At 39.5% G+C, this 21,843-nt stretch overlaps 1 protein-coding gene across 1 annotated transcript in view; it reads right to left on the bottom strand.

The window, feature by feature from the left end:
• DOK6 (docking protein 6) overlaps positions 1-21,843 on the bottom strand; it is a 383,598-nt gene that overhangs the window by 77,758 nt on the left and 283,997 nt on the right. The window contains exon 6 of the mRNA XM_040264342.1: positions 3,447-3,585. Within this exon, the coding sequence (XP_040120276.1) occupies positions 3,447-3,585 (139 nt within the window). The remainder of the gene's footprint in view (positions 1-3,446; positions 3,586-21,843) is intronic.

Here is a 21,843-nt window from a genome sequence, read left to right as displayed (position 1 = left end):
GACTAATAGCAAATGACCTTACAGTTGTTAATTTTAGCTGAAAATGAACACTAGCAGATTATAAATATGGGCTGATAATGATTGTGCCAGTTATTCAAATAATTTGAAATTCGGTAGTTATACATTTTTCTCCCAATTTAAGCCATTAGAAAAATGTCATATTCATGATCCTCTACATAGAAAACCCTAAAGACTCTACCAGAAAATTACTAGAGCTAATTAATGAATATAGTAAAGTTGCAGGATATAAAATCAACACACAGAAATCCCTTGCATTCCTATACACTAATAATGAGAAAGTAGAAAAAGAAATTAAGGAAACAATTCCATTCACCATTGCAACAAAAAGAATAAAATACTTAGGAATATATCTACCTAAAGAAACTAAAGACCTATATATAGAAAACTATAAAACACTGATGAAAGAAATCAAAGAGGACACTAATAGATGGAGAAATATACCATGCTTATGGATCGGAAGAATCAATATAGTGAAAATGAGTATACTACCCAAAGCAATTTACAAATTCAATGCAATCCCTATCAAGCTACCAGCGATATTTTTCACAGAACTAGAACAAATAATTTCAAGATTTGTATGGAAATACAAAAAACCACGAATAGCCAAAGCAATTTGAGAAAGAAGAATGGAACCGGAGGAATCAACTTGCCTGACTTCAGGCTCTACTACAAAGCCACAGTCATCAAGACAGTATGGTATTGGCACAAAGACAGAAATATAGATCAATGGAACAAAATAGAAAGCCCAGAGATAAACCCACACACATATGGACACCTTATCTTTGACAAAGGAGGCAAGAATATACAATGGAGTAAAGACAATCTCTTTAACAAGTGGTGCTGGGAAAACTGGTCAACCACTTGTAAAAGAATGAAACTAGATCACTTTCTAACACCGCACACAAAGATAAACTCAAAATGGATTAAAGATCTAAATGTAAGACCAGAAACTATAAAACTCCTAGAGGAGAACATAGGCAAAACACTCTCCAACATAAATCACAGCAGGATCCTCTATGATCCACCTCCCAGAATTCTGGAAATAAAAGCAAAAATAAACCAATGGGACCTAATTAAAATTAAAAGCTTCTGCACAGCAAAGGAAAATATAAGCAAAGTGAAAAGACAGCCTTCCGAATGGGAGAAAATAATAGCAAATGAAGCAACTGACAAACAACTAATCTCAAAAATATACAAGCAACTCCTGCAGCTCAATTCCAGAAAAATAAATGACCCAATCAAAAAATGGGCCAAAGAACTAAATAGACATTTCTCCAAAGAAGACATATGGATGGCTAACACATGAAAAGATGCTCAACATCACTCATTATTAGAGAAATGCAAATCAAAACCACAATGAGGTACCACTTCACACCAGTCAGAATGGCTGCGATCCAAAAGTCTACAAGCAATAAATGCTGGAGAGGGTGTGGAGAAAAGGGAAACCTCTTACACTGTTGGTGGGAATGCAAACTAGTACAGCCACTATGGAGAACAGTGTGGAGATTCCTTAAAAAATTGCAAATAGAACTGCCTTATGATCCAGCAATCCCACTGCTGGGCATACACACTGAGGAAACCAGAATAGAAAGAGACACATGTACCCCAATGTTCATCGCAGCTCTGTTTATAATAGCCAGGACATGGAAACAACCTAGATGTCCATCAGCAGATGAATGGATAAGATAGCTGTGGTACATATACACAATGGAGTATTACTCAGCCGTTAAAAAGAATACATTTGAATCAGTTCTGAAGAGATGGATGAAACTGGAGCCGATTATACAGAGTGAAGTAAGCCAGAAAGAAAAACACCAATACAGTATACTAACACATATATATGGAATTTAGAAAGATGGCAATGATGACCCTGTATGCAGGACAGCAAAAAAGACATAGATGTGTATAGCGGACTTTTGGACTCAGAGGGAGAGGGAGAGGGTGAGATGATTTGGGAGAATGGCATTGAAACATGTATAATATCATGTAAGAATCGCATTGCCAGTCTGTGTCCAATGCAGGATATGGCACACTTGGGGCTGGAACGCGGGGATGACCCAGAGAGATGTTGTGGGGAGGGGGGTGGGAGGGGGGTTCATGTTTGGGAATGCATGTACACCCGTGGTGGATTCATGTCAATGTATGGCAAAACCAATACAGAATTGTAAAGTAAAATAAAAAATAAATTTAAAAATGTCATATTAATTAGATAATTATTAAAATAATTTAAATTTAACCCAAATCTTTCTAAAGACTAAATCCTACAAACCTCTTGGTGGTGTTCATCAATTAATTCCATAGTCTCATATTAATAATCCTCTTTATGTTCTAGCTACTCTTTTACCTCCCACTGAAGGCCAAATGGAAGCATGACTTGCACTTGACACCCTTAGATATTAGGAAGGCTCTTTAAACCATATTTTGGATAGAGAGACAAAAATGTATATGTAGTATTGACAAAATTTGAAATGTATTAAGAATAATGTAAAATCATTTCTTAAACTACTTTGTCTTCTTACATTTAAAAGATAATTTTACATTTCAAGTTATTATGTATTTGAAAAATTTAAAAGTCCAAATAAAATAATACTACATAGAAAGCCTCATAGTCTTTTAATGGAATAGAATTATGAGTATTTTTCTGGGTAGTGACCCACCTATTTCTCAAAACTCCACTTTTGTCCTTTCATAGATGGGTTCTAATGCATCCCTATCAATTCTGCAGAAAGACAATATTGATCTCTTTTGATGATCAATGACCAATAATAATTCTTTTGTTTGCTTTTCAAAGAAGTTAGTAGTAAAGCTTATAGTGTTTTTCAGATACTTGTAAAATTTGCTATTTCAGATTCTTTATGAAATTATTTCTAAGCTTGACCTCGAAACTACAGCATAGTTCCAGGACAGGATAATAGACAACTGGTAAACAGTATAAGTGCCTTCTGAAAACATTTTAGTATTGGCTCTGAAACATGGACAGAAAGAGCTAGAAGTTTCAGAGAATTTAAAATAAATACAAAGACAGAAAGAAAAATGGAACGCTTTCTGGTAGAAACGTATTTTCCTTGTTATTGTGGGTCCACATTCGCATCGCTGATTGTCTGGCTACTTGTGGAGATATGCAGAGGGCACCGCTCCATTTGACTCTCTGAGCACTCCATCCCTCTTTGGGTAACCATGGCAACAGGTCATAGGTACATACACAAAGTGCATGGCTCCCTGCAGCAGCCACAAACAGCTTCTTTTGTCATAAGCTGAATAGAATATTCGAGAGATGAGATTCGGTAATTGGGACAAGCTCTCAGGGCCAGGGTGGGGGTGGACACTCAGGCGCTGGCCTGAATGGGCCCACATGTACACGATGCACATTGGAGCTCAGGGACATTCATTTCCAAGCTGTTAGGTTACCAAGGAAGGGGCCTTACCCGGGCCTTCTGTTCCATTTCTAGCATTAATCTCTCATGCTGCTCAGCTATGGCCAGTGTCGCAGAATGGACCTTCTGATAGATCATTTCTCCTTCCCTTGTTTGAAAAGTGAACAGGCCTTCTCCTGTGTCACACATTCTGTGAGAACAGAGACAGGGAAACAGATGGGTCTTCATGTGCTCAAGTGTGCAACAGTTCTCCTCGCCCTGTAACCCCCTCCGCCTTGACCCACACAGGCATGAGTGAAGCAGATTCATCCTGGACCAAACCAACCAACCAACCAGCTGGCTAACCAACCGATGTGTCTATAAATTGTGCACGAGGATGAAACTACGGGTGAATATCCATGCACATTTGGAATTTTAAAGATGAAGCATTCACAGCAGTGTAAAAGCAATTTCAGTTATGACAGTGCATGCCTTGCCAATATTTAAAGAATAAAAACAAACTGTTGTTTTAAGAAACTTCACATTGATATCATAGCACTATCTCCTAAGACTTGATAGCTTTTGAAATGTTAAGAATGAAAATCTGCAATTTTATACTCATTGCAGCAGGAACCAAGGAGCAGACTTTAAGGATTTGCACACATAGGTTGAAGCTTTTATTCAAACTGAAGAATCCTTACGTAAATCTCAGTATACACTGAGACAACATTCCAGAGAGGAGACTCAACATGGATGTAAGAATATTTGTTTGAACCTTGGCTCAGCCACTTACCAGCAGTGTGACCTTGAGCAAGATAACCCTCCTTTCAACATCTCCAGCAGGAAAATATTATAATACACATGTCTCATAAGATCATTATGACAGTTAAGAGATGATACAATATTTTTAGTGTCATTTAGCATGTATTAAGTGCTCAAAAATGTTGGTTACTCTTATTTTCATCATAGAGAAAATATGAAACTAATCTCAATATCCACCATACAGAATTTGTGTAAATATAATATTTTTATCTGATGGACTATTACAAAGCTATTATTGTGTCATTTATGAAAGCACATAATAACATTGAAACTCTTTTTCTTCTTTCGGCCATGCTGCATGGCTCGTGAAATCTCAGTTCCCTAACCAGAGTTTCAACCTGGACCCCAGCAGTGAAAGCACAGAATCCTAACCACCTGGCCACCAGGGAACTGCCTAAAATTCTTACAATGTAAATTCAAGAGGAAAAAAAATCAGAATACAAATTCCTTTTCAATTACTTAACTATGATTACTTTTTAAAATGGGGTTTCCTAGGTGGTGCTAGTGGTAAAGAACCCACTTGCCAATGCAGGAGACTTAAGAGACACGAGTTTGATCCCTGGGTCAGGAAGATCCCCTCGAGGAGGAAATGGCAACCCACTCCAGTATTATTGGCTGAGAAATCACATGGAGAGAGGAGCCTCATGGGATACAGTCCTTGGCGTTGCAAAGAGTAGGACATGACTGAAACGGCTTAGCACTCATGCACCTTTAAAACAACTTTTTCTTGTAATAAAACCACTGACAGTTTCTCAGACAGCAAGATTATGGATATATTTTATTAACCAAGACTAATTCAACTTTATTTTTGGGGGGCTCCAAAATCACTGCAGATGGTGATTGCAGCCATGAAATTAAAAGACGCTTACTCCTTGGAAGGAAAGTCATGACCAACCTAGATAACATATTCAAAAGCAGAGACATTACTTTGCCAACAAAGGTCCATCTAGTCAAGGCTATGGTTTTTCCAGTGGTCATATATGGATGTGAGAGTTGGACTGTGAAGAAAGCTGAGCACCAAAGAATTGATGCTTTTGAACTGTGGTGTTGGAGAAGACTCTTGAGAGTTCCGTGGACTGCAAGGAGATCCAACCAGTCCATCCTAAAGAAGATCAGTCCTGGGTGTTCATTGGAAGGACTGATGTCGAAGCTGAAACTCCAATACTTTGGCCACCTCATGCAAAAAGTTGACTCATTGGAAAAGACCCTGATGCTGGGAGGGGTTAGGGGCAGGAGGAGAAGGGGATGACAGAGGATGAGATGGCTGGATGTCATCACCGACTCAATGGACATGAGTTTGGGTAAACTCTGGGAGTTGGTGATGGACAGGGAGGCCTGGTGTGCTGTGGTTCATGGGGTTGCAAAGAGTCAGACATGACTGAGCAACTGAACTGAACGGAACTGAATTCTAAAATAAAAAAAAATAATTAGTATTTTAAACCAGCTTTTAAAAATAGTTGGAGGCTGTCAGAAAGAGGCACTGAGTATCAGTATGATGTTCCCATTCACAGACTGGATATTAACAGGACTGCCGTGTTGTTGTTTTCAGGCTGTAATACCAGAAGATTTGCATGAAATACTCATGAGGCCAACCCCCATCTTCCAGCACCAAAGAGATTTCAGATTCTTCTCTGCGATTTTCTGAGGAGTTTTGGTAGAAAATAAATGTCTCAAGAGGCTTTAGAAATTACAGAGGCTGTGACTGCCAGCCCTTAGGGCCCCATAGAGCCAGCACTTAGCTTCTGTGAAAGAGATCTTAATAAAATTCACACAGCGTGAAATGGAAAGTCTGAGGGAAAAATGAAGAGTTTTCACAAAGTGAAACAAATGAGCTTTCTTTGTTGATTCCGAGGAGTAAAGAACTCCAACAGGAAGAGCAGGCAAAGCATTGATAAGTGGTGAGCCCATCTCATTTGAGGTTGAGTTTTGTTCATTGTCACTGGAAAAACACTGCTTATTAGCCTTTGGAAATCAGATAATGAAGATACAAATTGTTATTTTATACCTAGTCACTGAGATGCACAGGTCTAAGCCTTCGCCACTTCCTGGGACTTAACTATGCCTAGTGGGGGTGTCTGAAAGCATACAGAAGGGATTGTATTTTTTTTTTTCCCCAACCTCTGAAATAAAAACTTCATCCATTGGTCAAGAAACCAGGAATTAGAACACATTGGCTTAAAATAACAGAGGACTTTTGGGTAGAAGATGATGTTTTCTCAACAGATACCCAAAGCCAAGCTTAAATTACACTTCTTCAGTACAATTGGCTTAGATTTATGACTTCTGACAGCAGTGTTGGAATAAACAGTTTACATATTTCCTAGTTACTATTTAAAACATTTACTCTTGGGAGTGGTAAGGAACAGATAAGATCTTTTTCTTATACATTTAAACAGTTTTGTGGTAGTAAGCCAGTGCTAGAGAGGACAAGATGAGACATGAAATCATTGTGATGACCCATGCCTTGCTCCTCAGTGTGGTCCCTTGACCAGCATCACTGGGAGCTGTCCAGAGTGCTGAAGTGGAACCTTCATTTTGACATTTTTATTTTATTTTTTAAAATTGGAATATAACTGCTATGACAAAGGATGCAAGAAGATACAATGGAGAAAAGAGAGCCTCTTCAATAAGAGGTGCTGGTAAATCTGGACAGATGCATGTAAAAGACTGAAATTAGAACAGTATCTAACACTATACACAAAAATAAACTCAAAATGGATTAAAGATGCAAATGTAAGACTGGGCACTATAAAACTCTTAGAGAAAAACACTCTTTGACATAAGCCACAGAAAGATCTTTTATGACCCACTTCCTAGTAATGAAAACAAAACAAAAATAAACAAATATGACCTAATTAAACTTAAAAGTTTTTTGTACAGCAAAGGAAAAATCATAAACAAGATGACAGCCCTCAGAATGGGAGAAAACATCTGCAAATGAAGCAATGGACAAAAGATTAATCTCTAAAATATACAAGCAGCTCATGAAGCCTGATAAAAACAAGCCAATCAGAACCTGCATTGTGACAATATGCTTTACACACACATTATAGTTTGAAAAATACTGGCATATAGAACTCTTTCCATAGATCACCATGTCATCCAAGAGAGTGACGGATGATACTTGGGACCCATAAGAGGAAAAATTAGGAGTGATATTTGTGCAGTTTAAGACTGTGACCCGTGGACCTGAAAGAAAGGAAGAAGTATGACAAAATGGACAAAAAGCATAAAAGAACACTTTCCTTAACTTGGGAAGAACTAAGATAGTCACACATAGTCAACAACAGAATCTGAAATGCAGTACTTGGGTGCAATCTCGAAAATGACTGAATGATCTCTGTTCATTTCCAAGGGAAACCATTCAATATCACAGTAATCCAAGTTTATGCTCCAACTAGTAATGCTGAAGAAGCTGAAGTTGAACGGTTCTATGAAGACCTATAGGATCTTTTAGAACTAACACCCCCAAAATATGTCTTTTTCATTATATGGGACTGAAATGCAAAAGCAGGAAGTCAAGAGATACCTGCAGTAACAGGCAAATTTGACCTTGGAGTACAGAATGAAGCAGGGGGGAGGGCTAACAGAGTTTTGTCAAGAGAATGCACTGGTCATAGCAAACACCCTCTTCCAGGAACAAAAGAGAAAACTGTATACATGGACATCACCAGATGGTCAATGCTGGAATCAGACTGATTATATTTTTTGCAGACAAAAATGGAGAAGCTCTATACAGTCAGCAAAAACAAGACTGGGAACTAACTGTGACTCAGATCATGAACTCCCTATTCCAAAATTCAGATTTCAATTGAAGAAAGTAGAGATAACCACTAGACCATTCAGGTATGAACTAAATCAAATTCCTTACAATTATACAGTGGAAGTGACAAATAGATTCAAGGGATTAGACCTGATAGAGTGACTGAAGAACTATGGACAGAGGTTCATGACACTGTACAGGAGGCAGTGATCAAGACCATCCCCAAGAAAAAGAAATGCAAAATGGCAAAATGGTTGTCTGAGGAGGCCTGACAATTAGCTGAGAAAAGATGAGAAGTGAAAGGCAAAGGAGAAAAGGAAAGACATACCCATTTGAATGCAGAGTTCCAAAGAATAGCAAGGAGAGATAAGAAAGCCTTCCTCAGTGATTAATGCAAATAAATAGAGGAAAACAATGGAGTGGGAAAGACTAGAGATCTCGTCAAGAAAATTAGAGATACCAAGGGAACATTTCATGCAAAGATGCACACAATAAGGGAAAGAAATGGTATGGACCTAACGGAAGCAGAAGATGTTAACAAGAGGTGGCAAGAATACACAGAAAAACTAGACAGAAAAGATTGTCATGACCCAGATAACCAGGATGGTGTTATCATTCAACTAGAGCCAGACATCCTGGCATGCGAAGTCAAGTGGGCCTTAGGAAGCATCACTATGAACAAAGCTAGTGGAGGTGATGGAATTCCAGTTGAGCTATTTCAAATCCTAAAGGATGATGCTGTGAAAGTGCTGCACTCAATATGCCAGAAAATTTGGAAAACTCAGCAGTGGCCACAGGACTGGAAAAGGTCAGTTTTCATTCCAATCCCAAAGAAGGGCAATGCCAAAGAATGTTCCAACTACCACACAATTGCACTCATCTCACACGCTGACAAGGTAATGCTCAAAATCCTCCAAGCCAGGCTTCAACAGTACATGAACTGTGAACTTCCAGATGTTCAAGCTGGATTTAGAAATGGCAGAGGAATGAGAGATCAAACTGGTAACATCTTTTGAATCACCAAAAAAGCAAGAGAGTTCCAGAAAACATCTACTTCTTCTTTATTGACTACGCCAATGCCTTTGACTGTGTGGATCACAACGAACTGTGGAAAATTCTTCAAGTGATGGGAATATCAGACCACCTTATCTGCCTCCTGAAATCTGTATGCAGATAAAGAAACAACAGTTAGACCTGAACATGGAACAACAGACTGGTTCCAAATTGGGAAAGGAATACATCAAGGCTGTATATTGTCACCCTGCTTATTTAACTCTATGCAGAGTACATCATGAGAAACGCCAGGCTGGATGAAGCACAAGCTGGAACCAAGATTGCTGGGAGAAATATCAATAACCTCAGATATGCAGATGACACGACCCTTATGGCAGAAAGCAAAGGAGAACTAAAGACCTTCTTGATGAAAGTGAAAGGAGTGAAAAAAGTTGGCTTAAAACAACACTCAGAAAACTAAAATCATGGCATCCAGTCTCATCACTTCAAAGCAAATAGACGGGGAAACAATGGAAACAGTGAGAAACTTTATTTTTGGGGGCTCCAAAATCACTGCAAATCGTGAGTGCAGCCATGAAATTAAAAGACACTTGCTCCTTGGAAGAAAAGCTATGCCAACTTAGACAGCATATTAAAAAGCAGAGACGTTACTTTGCTGACAAAGTTCCATCTAGTCAAAGCTATGGTTTGTCCAGTAGTCATGTCCGGATGTGAGAGTTGGACTATAAAGAAAGCTGAGTGCCAAAGAATTGATGCTTTTGAACTGTGGTGTTGGAGAAGAGTCATGAGAGTCCCCTGGACTGCAAGGAGATCCAACCAGGCCATCCTAAAGGAAATCAGTCCTGAATATTCATTGGAAGGACTGATGCTGAAGCCGAAGCTCCAATACTTTGGCCACCTGATGCAAATAACTGAGTCATTTGAAAAGACCCTGATGCTGGGGAAGATTGAAGGCAGGAGGAGCAGGGGATGATAGAGGATGAGATGGTTGGATGGCATCACCAACTTGATGGACATGAGTTTGAGCAAGCTCTGGGAGTTGGTGATGGACAGGGAAGCCTGGCATGCTGCAGTCCATGGAGTTGCAAAGAGTCAGACATGACTGAGCGATTGAACTCAACTGAATTGAAAATAGAGGTGCTACTTACATCTGAATATCCTAATTCTCACAAGTAACACGCACATTCCTCAACTGCACTGATGTGAAGAATAAGTGACAATAGGGACAATGTCTGTGTGTCCTGACTGAAAACTTGAATTCTTTTGAAATGTATAAACAATGATAAATGTTATCTCTCTTTATACTTAACAAGGTAGTTGCACAAAATTAATACTTATCTAAAATAAAAGGTTAAAGAGTAGAATCTCTAAGGTCACTTTCAGCTTTAAAACAGGGGCCACATAAAAATTCTCAGAAGTAAATAGGAATGGGCTTAGTGGCTCAGTCACGTCTGACTCTGCCCACCAGGCTCCTCTGTCCATGGGATTCTCCAGGCAAGAATACTGGATCTTCCTGACCCAGAGATCAAACCTGCATCTCTTATGTCTCCTGCATTTCAGGCAGGTTCTTTACCACTAGCACCACACGGGAAGCCTAAAGATATAGACAAGCTGGCAGCTCTGGGATTCAAACCGATGCCTGCAAAGAGACTGGAGCCTTAATCCAGCACCTTAGACTGCTTGGCCATGCTACCCTGCTTGTTGCAGGTTGTTAATATATTTTGATGTAACGAGAATAAAAACAATCTTAGTCTTTTCGTTCAATGGCTCTTCTCCAAATCCCATTCCTCTAGGGATTTATGAGGGCATGCTCTCGCCTCACCACTCTGGTCCAGAACCCCTGACATGGCGGTCTTCTCTCCACTGTGTTCTCTTGTGGCACTATTTACAACAGCCCGGATGTGGGAGGAGCCTAAAGGTGCTGACAGAGGGATCGAGGAGTTGCAGTACACATGTACAGTGGAATATTCCTCAGCCATAAAAGAAATGAAATTGGGTCATTTGTAGAGGCATGGGTGGACCTAGAGTCTGCCATACAGAGTGAAGTAAGTCAGAAAAACAAATATCATGTATTAACAAATACATGTGGAATCTAGAAAAGTAATACAGGTGAATCTATTTGCAGGGTAAGACCAGAGACACAGACACAGAGAACACGTGGACATGTGGACATGGTGCTGGAAAGGAGAGGGCGGGATGAATGGGGAGTGCAGCTCCAACAAATATCCACTACCAGGTGTAAAACAGGTAACCAGTGGGAAGCTGCTGTCTAGTACAGGGGGCTCAGCTTGGTGCTCAGTGGTCACCCAGAAGGTGGGATGGGAGTGAGAGGGAAGGAGCTTCAGGAGGGAGAGTATATATGTATACAGTGACTGAGCCACTTCCTTGTACAGCAAAAACGAACACAACATTGTAAAGCAATTACATGCCAACAAGAAAAAGAGAGAGAAAGAACCAGAGTTCACTGTGAAGGTCTGTATTCACAGGAAACTGAACTCCATGGAGGCATCCTACTATGCATGGGTCCAAAGTTCCCTTCAAGGGAAGAAAAAACCCTAAAAGACAGTGCCATGGAGGCAATCTCACTTGAGAAAAAGCCCCTGTCATGTAATCACTACACCACTGCCCTCTTTTTCTTGTCCTTAGGTCTCAAAATCAGCTATTTATTTTTTTCACTTTTTTTCCTCTTTTTAGTTTATTTTTTAATTGAAGGATAATTGCTTTACAGAATCTTGCTGTTTTCCGTCAAACCTCAGCATGAATCAGCCATAGGTATACATATATCCCCTCCCTTTTGAACCTCGCTCCCATCTCCCTCCCCACCCCACCTCTCTAGGTTGATACAGAGCCGCTCCTTGAGTCTCATGTGCCATAGAGCAAATCCCATTGGCTGTCTATTTTACTTATGGTAATCTAGTTTGCATGTTACTCTTTCTATACATCTCACCCTCTCCTCCCCTCTCCCCATGTCCATAAATCTGTTCTCTATGTCTGTTTCTCCATTGCTGCCCAGTAAATAAATTCTTCAGTACCATTTTTCTAATTCCGTATATATACATTAGAATATGGTATTTATCTTTCCCTTTCTGACTCACTTCACTCTGTGTAATAGGTTCTAGGTTCATCCACCTCATCAGAACTGACTCAAATGTACTCCTTTTTATGGCTGAGTAATATTCCACTGTGTATATGTACCACAACTTCTTTATCCATTCCTCTGTTGATGGACATCTAGGTTGCTTCCATGTTCTTTGTAAATAGTGCTGCAATGAACAATGGGATACATGTGTCTTTTTCAGTTTTGGTTCCCTCAAGGTATATGCTGAGGAGTGGAATTCCTGAGTCATATGGTGGTTTTATTCCTAGTTTCTTAAGGAGTCTCCATACCATCTTCCATATTGGATGTATCAGTTTACATTCCCACCAACAGTGCAAGAGCATTCCCCTTTCTCCACACCCTCTCCAGCATTTATTGTTTGTAGACTTTTTTTATCATGGCCATTCTGAACGGTGTGAGGTAGTATCTCATTATAGCTTTCATTTGCATTTCTCTAATAATGAGTGATAAGGAGTTCATGATCTGAGCCACAGTCAGCTGGAATGAAGATTGCCAGGAGAAATATCAACAACCTCAGATATGTAGATGACACCACCCTTATGGCAGAAAGTGAGGAGGAACTAAAAAGCCTCTTGATAAAACTGAAAGAGGAGAGTGAAAAAGTTGGCTTAAAGCTCAACATTCAGAAAACGAAGATCATGGCATCTGGTCCCATCATTTCATGGCAAGTAGATGGGGAGACAGCAGAAACAGTGTCAGACTTTATTTTTGGGGGCTCCAAATCACTGCAGATGGTGACTGCAGCCATGAAATTAAAAGACACTTACTCCTTGGAAGCAAAGTTATGACTAACCTAGATAACATATTCAAAAGCAGAGACATTAATTTGCTAAGGTCTGTCTAGTCAAGGCTATGGTTTTTCCAGTAGTCCTGTATGGATGTGAGAGTTGGACTGTGAAGAAGGCTGAGTGCTGAAGAATTGATGCTTTTGAACTGTGGTGTTGGAGAAGACTCTTGAGAGTCCCTTGGACTGCAAGGAAATCCAACCAGTCCATTCTGAAGGAGATCAGTCCTGGGTGCTCTTTGGAAGGACTGATGCTTAAGCTGAAACTCCAACACTTTGGCCACCTCATGCGAAGTGTTGACTCATTGTAAAAGACTCTGATGCTGGGAGGGATTGGGGGCAGGAGGAGGAGGGGACAGCAGAGGATGAGATGGCTGGATGGCATCACCAACTCGATGGACGTGAGTCTGAGCAAACTCCTGGAGCTGGTGATGGACAGGGAGGCCTGGCATGCTGCAATTCATGGGGTCACAAAAAGTCAGACACGACTGAGTGACTGAACTGAACTGAACTGAATAATGAGTGATGTTGAGCATCTTTTCATGTGTTTGTTAGCCATCTGTATGTCTTCTTTGGAGAAATGTGTTTAGGTCTTTCTCCCACATTTTGATTGGTTTGTCTATTTTTCTGGCATTGAGTTGTATGAGCTGCTTGTATATTTGGGGAATTAATCCTTTGTCAGTTGTTTCATTTGCTATTATTTTTTTCCCATTCTGAGAGTTGTCTTTTCACCTTGCTTATAGTTTCCTTTGCTGTGCAAAAGCTTTTAAGTTTAATCAGGTCCCACTTGTTTACTTTTCTTTTTATTTCCATTACTCTAGGAGGTGGATCATAGATGATCTTGCTTTGATTTATGTCATCTAGTGATCTGCCTATGTTTTCCTCTAAAAGTTTATAGTTTCTGGTTTTATATTTAGGTCTTTAAACCATTTTGAGTTTATCTTTGTGTATGGTGTTAGGAAGTGTTCTAATTTCATTCTTTTATAGGTAGCTGTCCAGTTTTCCCAGCACCATTTATTGAAGAGGCCGTCTTTGCCCCATTGTATATTCTTGCATCCTTTGTAAAAAGTAAGGGACTCATAGGTGCCTGGGTTTATTTCTGGGCTTTCTATCTTGTTCCATTGGTCTATATTTCTGTTTTTGTGCCAGTACCCTCCTGTCTTGATGACTGTAGCTTTGTAGTATAATCTGAAGTCAGGCAGGTTGATTCCTCCAGATCCATTCTTCTTTTTCAAGACTGCTTTGGCTTTTTGGGATCTTTTGTAAAGTTTCCATATGAATTGTGAAATTTTTTGTTCTAGTTCTATGAAAAATGCCAATGGTAATTTCATAGGGATCACATTGAATCTGTAGATTGCATTTGGTAGTACAGTCATTTTCACAATATTGATTCTTTCTATCCAGGAACATGGAATATCTCTCCATCTGTTTATGTCATCTTTGATTTCTTTCATCAGTATTATAATTTTCTGTATACAGTTCTTTTGTCTCCTTAGGTAGGTTTATTCCTAGATATTTAGTTCTTTTTGTTGCAATGGTGAATCAGATTGATTTCTTAATTTCTCTGATTTTTCATTGTTAGTATATAGAAATGCAAGTGATTTTGTGTATTCACTTTGTATCCTGCAACTTTTCTAAATTCACTGATTAGATCTAGTAATTTGCTGATATTATCTGTATGGTTTTCTATGTACAGTATCATGTCACCTGCAAACAGTGAGAGATTTACTTCTTCTTTTCTGATCTAGATTCCTTTTATTTCATTTTCTTCTTCTTAGCTAGGACTTCCAGAGCTATGCTGAAAAACAGTGGTGAAAGTGGACACTCTTGTCTTGTTCTGATCTTAGGGGGAATGCTTTCAGCTTTTCACAACTGAGAATAATGTTTGCTGTAGCGTTAGTTGCTCAGTCATGTCTGACTCTGTGACCCCATGGACTGTGACTCACCAGTCTCCTCTGTCCATGGGATTCTCCAGGCAAGAATAATCGAGTGGATTGCCATTCCCTTCTCCAAAATGGGTGCTGAATTTTATCAGAGGCTTTTTCTGCACCTATTGAGATGATCATATGGTTTTTATCTTTCAATTTGTTAATATGGTGTATCACATTGATTTGTATATTGAAGAATCCATGTATTCCTGGAATAAACCCAGCTTGATCATGGTGTATGAGCTTTCTGAAGTGCTGCTGAATTCTGTTTGCTAAAATTTTGTTGAGGATTTTTGCATCTATGTTCATCAGTGATATTGGTCTGTAGTTTTGTTTTTTTTTCCCTTTTGCATTGTTTTTGTCTGGTTTTGGTATTAGGGTGATGGTGGCCTTGTAGAATAAGTTTGGAAGTGTTCCTTCCTCCACAATTTTTTGAAAGAGTTTTAGAAGGATAGCCATTAGCTCCTCACTAAATGTTTGACAGAATTCTCCTCTGAAGCCATCCGGTCCTGGGCTTTGTTTTTTGGGAGATTTTTGATCACAGTTTCAATTTAAGTGCTGGTAATTAGGTTGTTCATAGTTTCTATTTCTTCCTGGTTCAGTCTTGAAAGACTGGACTTTTCTAAGAATCTGTCCATTTCTTGCAGGTTATCCATTTTATTGCAATATTGCTTATAATCCTTTGTGTTTCTGCATTGTCTGTTATAACCTCTCCTTTTTCATTTCTAATTTTGTTGACTTGATTCTTTTTTTCTTGATGAGTCTGGCTAAAGGTTTGTCAATTTTGTTTATCTTCTAAAAGAACCAGCTTTTAGTTTTATTAATTTTTACTATTGTTTTTTATTTATTTCTGCTTGGATCTTTAGGATTTCTTTCCTTCTACTAATTTTGGTTTTGTTGTTGTTGTTCTTCCTTTTCCAATTGGTTTAGGTGTAACGTTAGGTTGTCTATTTGATTTTTTTTTCCCTTGAGGTAGGATTTGTATTGCTATAAACTTCCTCTTAGAACTGCTTTTGCTGCATCCCATAGGTTTTGAGTTGTCATGTTTTGTCATTTGTTTCTAAAAATTTTTTATTTCCCTTTTTATTTCTTCAGTAACCTGTTGGTTATTTAGAAACATGTTGTTTAATCTCCATGTGTTTGTGTTTCTCACAGTTTTTTTTTTTTCTTGTAATTGATATCTAGTCTCATAGTGTTGTGGTCAGAGATGCTTGATATGATTTCAATTTTAAATTTACCGAGGTCTGATTTGTGACCCAAGATGTGGTCTATCCTGGAGAATGTTCCATGTGCACTTGAGAAGAAGGTGTATTCTTCTGCATTTGGATGGAATGTCCTGAGGATATCAATGAAATCCATCTCATCTAATGTATCATTTAAGACTTGTGCTTAATTATTAATTTTCTGTCTTATTGGTGTGAGTGGGGTGTTAAAGTCTCCTTCTGTTATTGTGTTACTGTCTGTTTCTCCTTTTAAGTCTGGTAGTGTTTGACTTATGTATTGAGGTGCTCCTATGTTGGGTACATAGATATTTACAATTGTTATGTCTTCCTCTTGGATTGATACCTTGATCATTATGTAGTGTCCTTCCTTATCTCCTGTAATCTTCTTTATTTTAAGGTCTATTTTGCCTGATACGAGGATTGCTATTCCAGCTTTCTTTTGCTTCCCACCTGCATGGAATATATTTTTCCATCGTCTCACTTTCAGTCTCTGTGTGTCATGAGGTCTGAAGTGGGTTTCTTGTCGACACCATATCTATGGGTCTTGTTTTTGTAACCATTCAGCCAGTCTGTGTCTTTTAGTTGGAGCATTTAATCCATTTATATTTAAAGTAATTATTGATGCATATGTTCCTATTGCCATTGTCTTAATTGTTTGGGGTTGATTTTGTAGATCTTTTTTCTTCTCTTGTATTTCTTGACTATGTAAGTCTCTTTGACATTTGCTGTAAAGCTGGTTTGGTGGTACTGAATTCTCTTAACTTTTGCTTGTCTGAGAAGCTTTTTATTTCTCCATCAATTTTGAATGAGGTCCTTGCCAGGTACTGTAATCTTGGTTGTAGATTTCCCCTTTCAGTTACTTTAAATATCCTGCCATTCTCTTCTGGCCTGCAGAGTTTCTGCTGAAAGATCAGCTGTTAAATGTATGGGGTTTCTCTTGTATGTTATTTGTTCTTTTTCCCTTGATGCTTCTAATATTCTTTCTTTGTGTTTAGTCTTTGTTCGTTTGATCAGTATGTGCCTTGGTGTGTTTCTCCTTGCCTTTATCCTGTATGGGACTCTTTGTGCCTCTTGGACTTGATTGACTATTTCCATTTCCATGTTGGGGAAATTTTCAAGTAAAATTTCTTCAAAAATTCTCTCATATCCTTTCTTTTTATCTTTTTCTTCTGGGACCTCTATAATTTGAATGTTGGTGCATTTGATATGGTGTCAGAGGTCTCTGAGACTGTCCTCAGCTCTTTTCATTCTTTTTACATTGTTCTGCTCTTCATAAGTTATTTCTACCATTTTATCTTCCAGCTCACTGATTTGTTCTTCTGCTTTTGATTTCTTCTGGAGTATTTTTAATTTCTGTCATTGTGTTGTTTGTGTATTTATTCTTTAATTCTTCTAGGTCTTTGTTAATTGATTGTTGCACTTTCTCCCTTCTGTTTTCAAGGTTTTTGATCATCTTTGCTATCATTATTCTGAATTCTTTTTCGGGTAGTTTGCCTATTTCCTCTTCATTTATTTGGACTTCTGTGTTTCTAGTTTGTTCCTTCATTTGTATAGTATTTCTCCACCTTTTCATTATTTTTTTTAAACTTATTGTGTTTGAGGTCTCCTTTCCCTTAAAGGTTCAATTCTTTCTTCCTTTTGGTTTCTGCCTTTCTAAAAGGCCCAGTGGTTTCTGTAAGTTTCATATAGGGTGAGATTTGTGCTGAGTTTTTGTTTGTTTGTTTTTCCTCTGATGGGCAAGACTGAGTGAGGTGGTAATCCTGTCTGCTGATGACTGGGTTTGTATTTTTGTTTTGTTTGTTGTTTAGATGAGGCGTCCTGTACAGGGTGCTACTGGTGGTTGGGTGATGCTGGGTCTTGTATTCAAGTGGTTTCCTTTGTGTGAGTTCTCACTATCTGATACTCCTTAGGGTTAGTTCTCTGATAATCTAGGGTCTTGGAGTTAGTGCTCTTACTCCAAAGGCTCAGGGCTTGATGTCTGGTCAGGAACAAAAATTCCACAAGTGGTTTGTTATGGCATTAACTGAGAGTAAGACAAATATCCAAAAATTAGAAACTAATGATGAATCCCTGACAAATGGCAGTTACAAAATCAGGCAAATAATTAAAATAATGGAATATACACATATACATATACACTCTTGAGCAAAGTCAAAACAGTCCAACAAAAATAAAGTACAGTAGACTGACCCAGTGAACAGAGGAAATAAAAAATTCTATTTACCAGTTAAGAACAAAGCTAACTAAAGCACAAACTGGAAAACAAAACTAAAGCAAGGTGCCAAGTGGGGAATAAAACAATGAAAACACAACTAATAATTATGTTGAGAGAAAAGGAAAGAAAGAATAATATGCAAAGTTAAATAGTGGTAGGTAAAGATTTATATACATTAAAGATTAACTGCTGAAGAGCCTAAGCTACTCCATCTTGTAAAAGAGCTCCATTTTGCAAAGGTACCAGGCAAACAGACTTAGACTTTGGATATTGCCTAAACTTGCCCCACTGTGCGTGAGCCAATCAGCCCTTAGGTTAAACCTCCTGACTTTAAGTTCAAGAATTTGTGATTTACCTTGGAAGTAATGATTTACATTTGTGATTTACCTTGGAAGTAATGAGTTACATTTGTGATTTACCTTGGAAGTAATGATTTACCGTGGAAATAAAAAACCAATCAGAACCCAACACCTAACCCTTCCACAGAAGGTAACCAATTAGACATCTCCCAACCCAGAAACTCCCATTTTTCGAAATTTTTCGTGCGAGAATACCCTATATAAGCAATGTAACCCAGAGTTCGGGGCTCCTCTCCTTAGCTGCTGCATCAGTAACGGTGGGAGCCCCAGCTTGAGCTTGGTAATAAAAACTCTCTTGTTTTTGCATCGGATATTGGCTCCCTGGTCACTGGGAGATTTCGTGACTTGGGCATAACACTGCAAAGGGAAGAGAACAGTGGGACAAGCAAACAAATGAATAAATGTAGAAAAAATAATAATAGGTTTAAAAAATTAAAAATTAAAATTAAAAAAAGAGAGAGGAAAAAAAGGAAAACTCCACAGAATTGAAAATGCCCAACATAGAAGCAGAGGTTTATAACAATAATAAAAAATGTGACTGAGAAAAAAAAAAGCTCAAAAGTTTAATTAGATTTCATAGTGCCAATAAAATCGACAACTACAACAGAGGGGGAATAAAAAGGAAAAAAAATTCAAAAGAATCTACATAACAAGTCAAAACATAAGAATAACAAATGTTTTTCTTGAGTCACCACTGTCAGAGTCCTTCCCTGCACTGGGAGTCACAGTCCACCTCATCTCCCTAGGATGCCCTCCAACACTGTGCTGATCTCTGGACCTGCTGCAGGGGCAGCCCAGGTTCTAATCTGGTTCTGCTCCTCTGTGTTCTTGACTCCAACACCCACAGCTAACAGAACTAGTGCGTTTTCTTTTGTGTGAGCTCTCAATGACTTTTTATATATTCCATAGACACAGTCTGCCTAGTTGATCGTGTGGATTTAATCTGCAGCTTGTACAGCTGGTGGGAAGGTTTTGAGTCTTCTTCCTTAGACACACTGACCCTGAGTTTCAATTGTGGTTTTATTTCCACCTCTGCATGTGGGTGTCCACTGGGGTTTGCTCCTGAGGCTGCTCTGGAGGGCTTGGGTCTGCTCCAGTGAGAGCCAGGTGTGGAGGTGGTGCAGCTGCTTGGGTCACAGGGGTTCTGGCAGTACCAGCTACTCAGGGGGAGTTGGCGGCTAGGGCAGCAGGAAATATAGTGCTCTAGAAGGGTATGGCAACCAGTATTGGCCAATACACTCCAGTACTTTTTCCTGGAGAATCCCCCTGACAAAGAAGCCTGGCAGGCCACAGTCCAAAGCGACCCTGTGAGCATGGACACAAGACTTTGTTCCCTGCGGCAGCTCTGCCCCAGTGAGAGCTGAGCGTAAAGGTGGTGCAGCTGCTTGGCTTGTGGGGACCCTGGCAGTGCCAAGTGTGGAGGGACACAGACTGCTTCCATGGCAGGAGTCATGGCCCTATCAGAGTCTTTCTTCAGCCTCTTGTAGCTGGTGATCAGAAGGCCTCTTTGGCCAGACCTTCTCCATAGCTCCACCCATTCAGGCACTTAGAGGGTTCCCTTGCCTGGGGTCCTTCTCTGTTGTTTGGCGCATCTGCCCCCTGGCTGGGGTCCTATTCTGTAGATTGGCGCATCAGGCACTTAAAGGGGCAACCTGGGTGTGGTCCTGCTCTGTAGTTCAGTGTGTCAGGCTTTTGATGGGCCAGCCTCTCTACTGTTCAGCTGCTGATGCTGGCCTGTGAGGAGAGAGAGGCTATGGTGATGGCTCCACCCCCTACACGTGACTCAGCAGTATCACCTTGCTTCCAGGTCCTCCACAGGCATTTCCCACCACGATCTCCTCCCTCACAGTCCCTCGATCCATCTTTCCACAGTCAACAGCAGCTCTCACCCTGGGACTGCTCCACAATCCTGAAACTCAGCTCCCAGCCGCTGCGCCTTCCAGAGGATCTGTGTCCCTGTCTGGGGTATGCATGGCTGGGGCAAGGACTCTCTGATTCTCATTCCATTTAGGCTGCCACAGGTCAGCTCTTTCACTCTCAGCCTTAAATGTTTCTCCTGACTCAGACAACTGCCCTGATGTGCAGACCAGACCCCTGCTTCCGTTCCCCCACCCGCCGAGGGCAGGTCCAGTCCTTCTAACACTCCTGTTTCCCCACTCCCCCCAGTTTCTTCATCCTACCGAGTTTTGCGTGGGTCTATATATTCCTTTCCACTGGTCAGGTCCTCCTGCCCACTTTCATGTGGTGTTCTGCATGCACGTCTGTGTCTGAAGCTGTATTCCTGATGTATTCGTGGAGAGAGATGTACTCCACGTCCACCTACTCCTCTGCCATCCTGTTCTCTCCAAACTCAGCTCTTTATGAATGAGTGATGTCAGAATTCCAGCCTTTCCTCCAAATGACAAGCAAAAGAATTTTGCCAAGAAGGAAACAGTTTAAGAAGTGAAAATGGATGCTTTTAAAATAATTCTCTATGGGTCTTTAGATAAAATTTTGCTACAGGTGAATCTGTAGCCCTCTGGCAATTCGGTCCATCTTCACACTGTGTCATTTCATTCCTGCAGTATGTTTTGCGATTTTGAATCTATATTTAGTGACTAGATATTTATTCTCTGTTCACACAGAAATTCTAAACTCTCTACAATGGTGTTAAAACAGGAGCACTTTCCTGAAAACCCAGTGGTGCTTCTTTCATTATTGAAAATTTAATGTTTAATTATGGAAAGGAATGAAGTTCTTAAAAGCACAGCTCTTCTGGAGAACAGTGCAAACCAATTGACACTTTTTTCCTGATAACAGTTTAATCTTTATTGTCACTCAACAATGCTAGCATTTTATGTCATCTTTTTTTCTTAGCAGCTATGAAAAAGGCTGAAGTTTCTGTCTAAAACTTTGGTAAGTCAGATGTTGCTTTATGGTAAGAAATGATAAGCAAAATTGACAAACAGATGAAAGCAAGAGTAAGGAAAGTCTAGAAACAGACTCAAGTCATATGAGAGTTAAACATGTGGTACAAGTGTCATCTCATATCTGTGGGGGAAAGCTGGACTGGTCAATAAGCTGTTTGGACAACAGCCATTTCGAAAAGTATTTCAATTCATATTTCTACTTCCACTGATATAAATTCAAGAAACAACAACAGCAAAAAAGTAAGAGAAGAAAGTAGGAAAGAATTCCTATTTAAAGTTAGAAAATAGCAGGGTTTCAAGCTACAACCCAACACAAAAAGTGACAAAAGACTTT

This window comes from Oryx dammah, unplaced genomic scaffold, assembly GCF_014754425.2.
Source record: "Oryx dammah isolate SB20612 unplaced genomic scaffold, SCBI_Odam_1.1 HiC_scaffold_22, whole genome shotgun sequence".
In the NCBI taxonomy this organism is placed as follows: domain Eukaryota; kingdom Metazoa; phylum Chordata; class Mammalia; order Artiodactyla; family Bovidae; genus Oryx; species Oryx dammah.
Note: the sequence above shows the minus strand (reverse complement) of the source record. Positions and strands in the feature narration are given on the sequence as shown.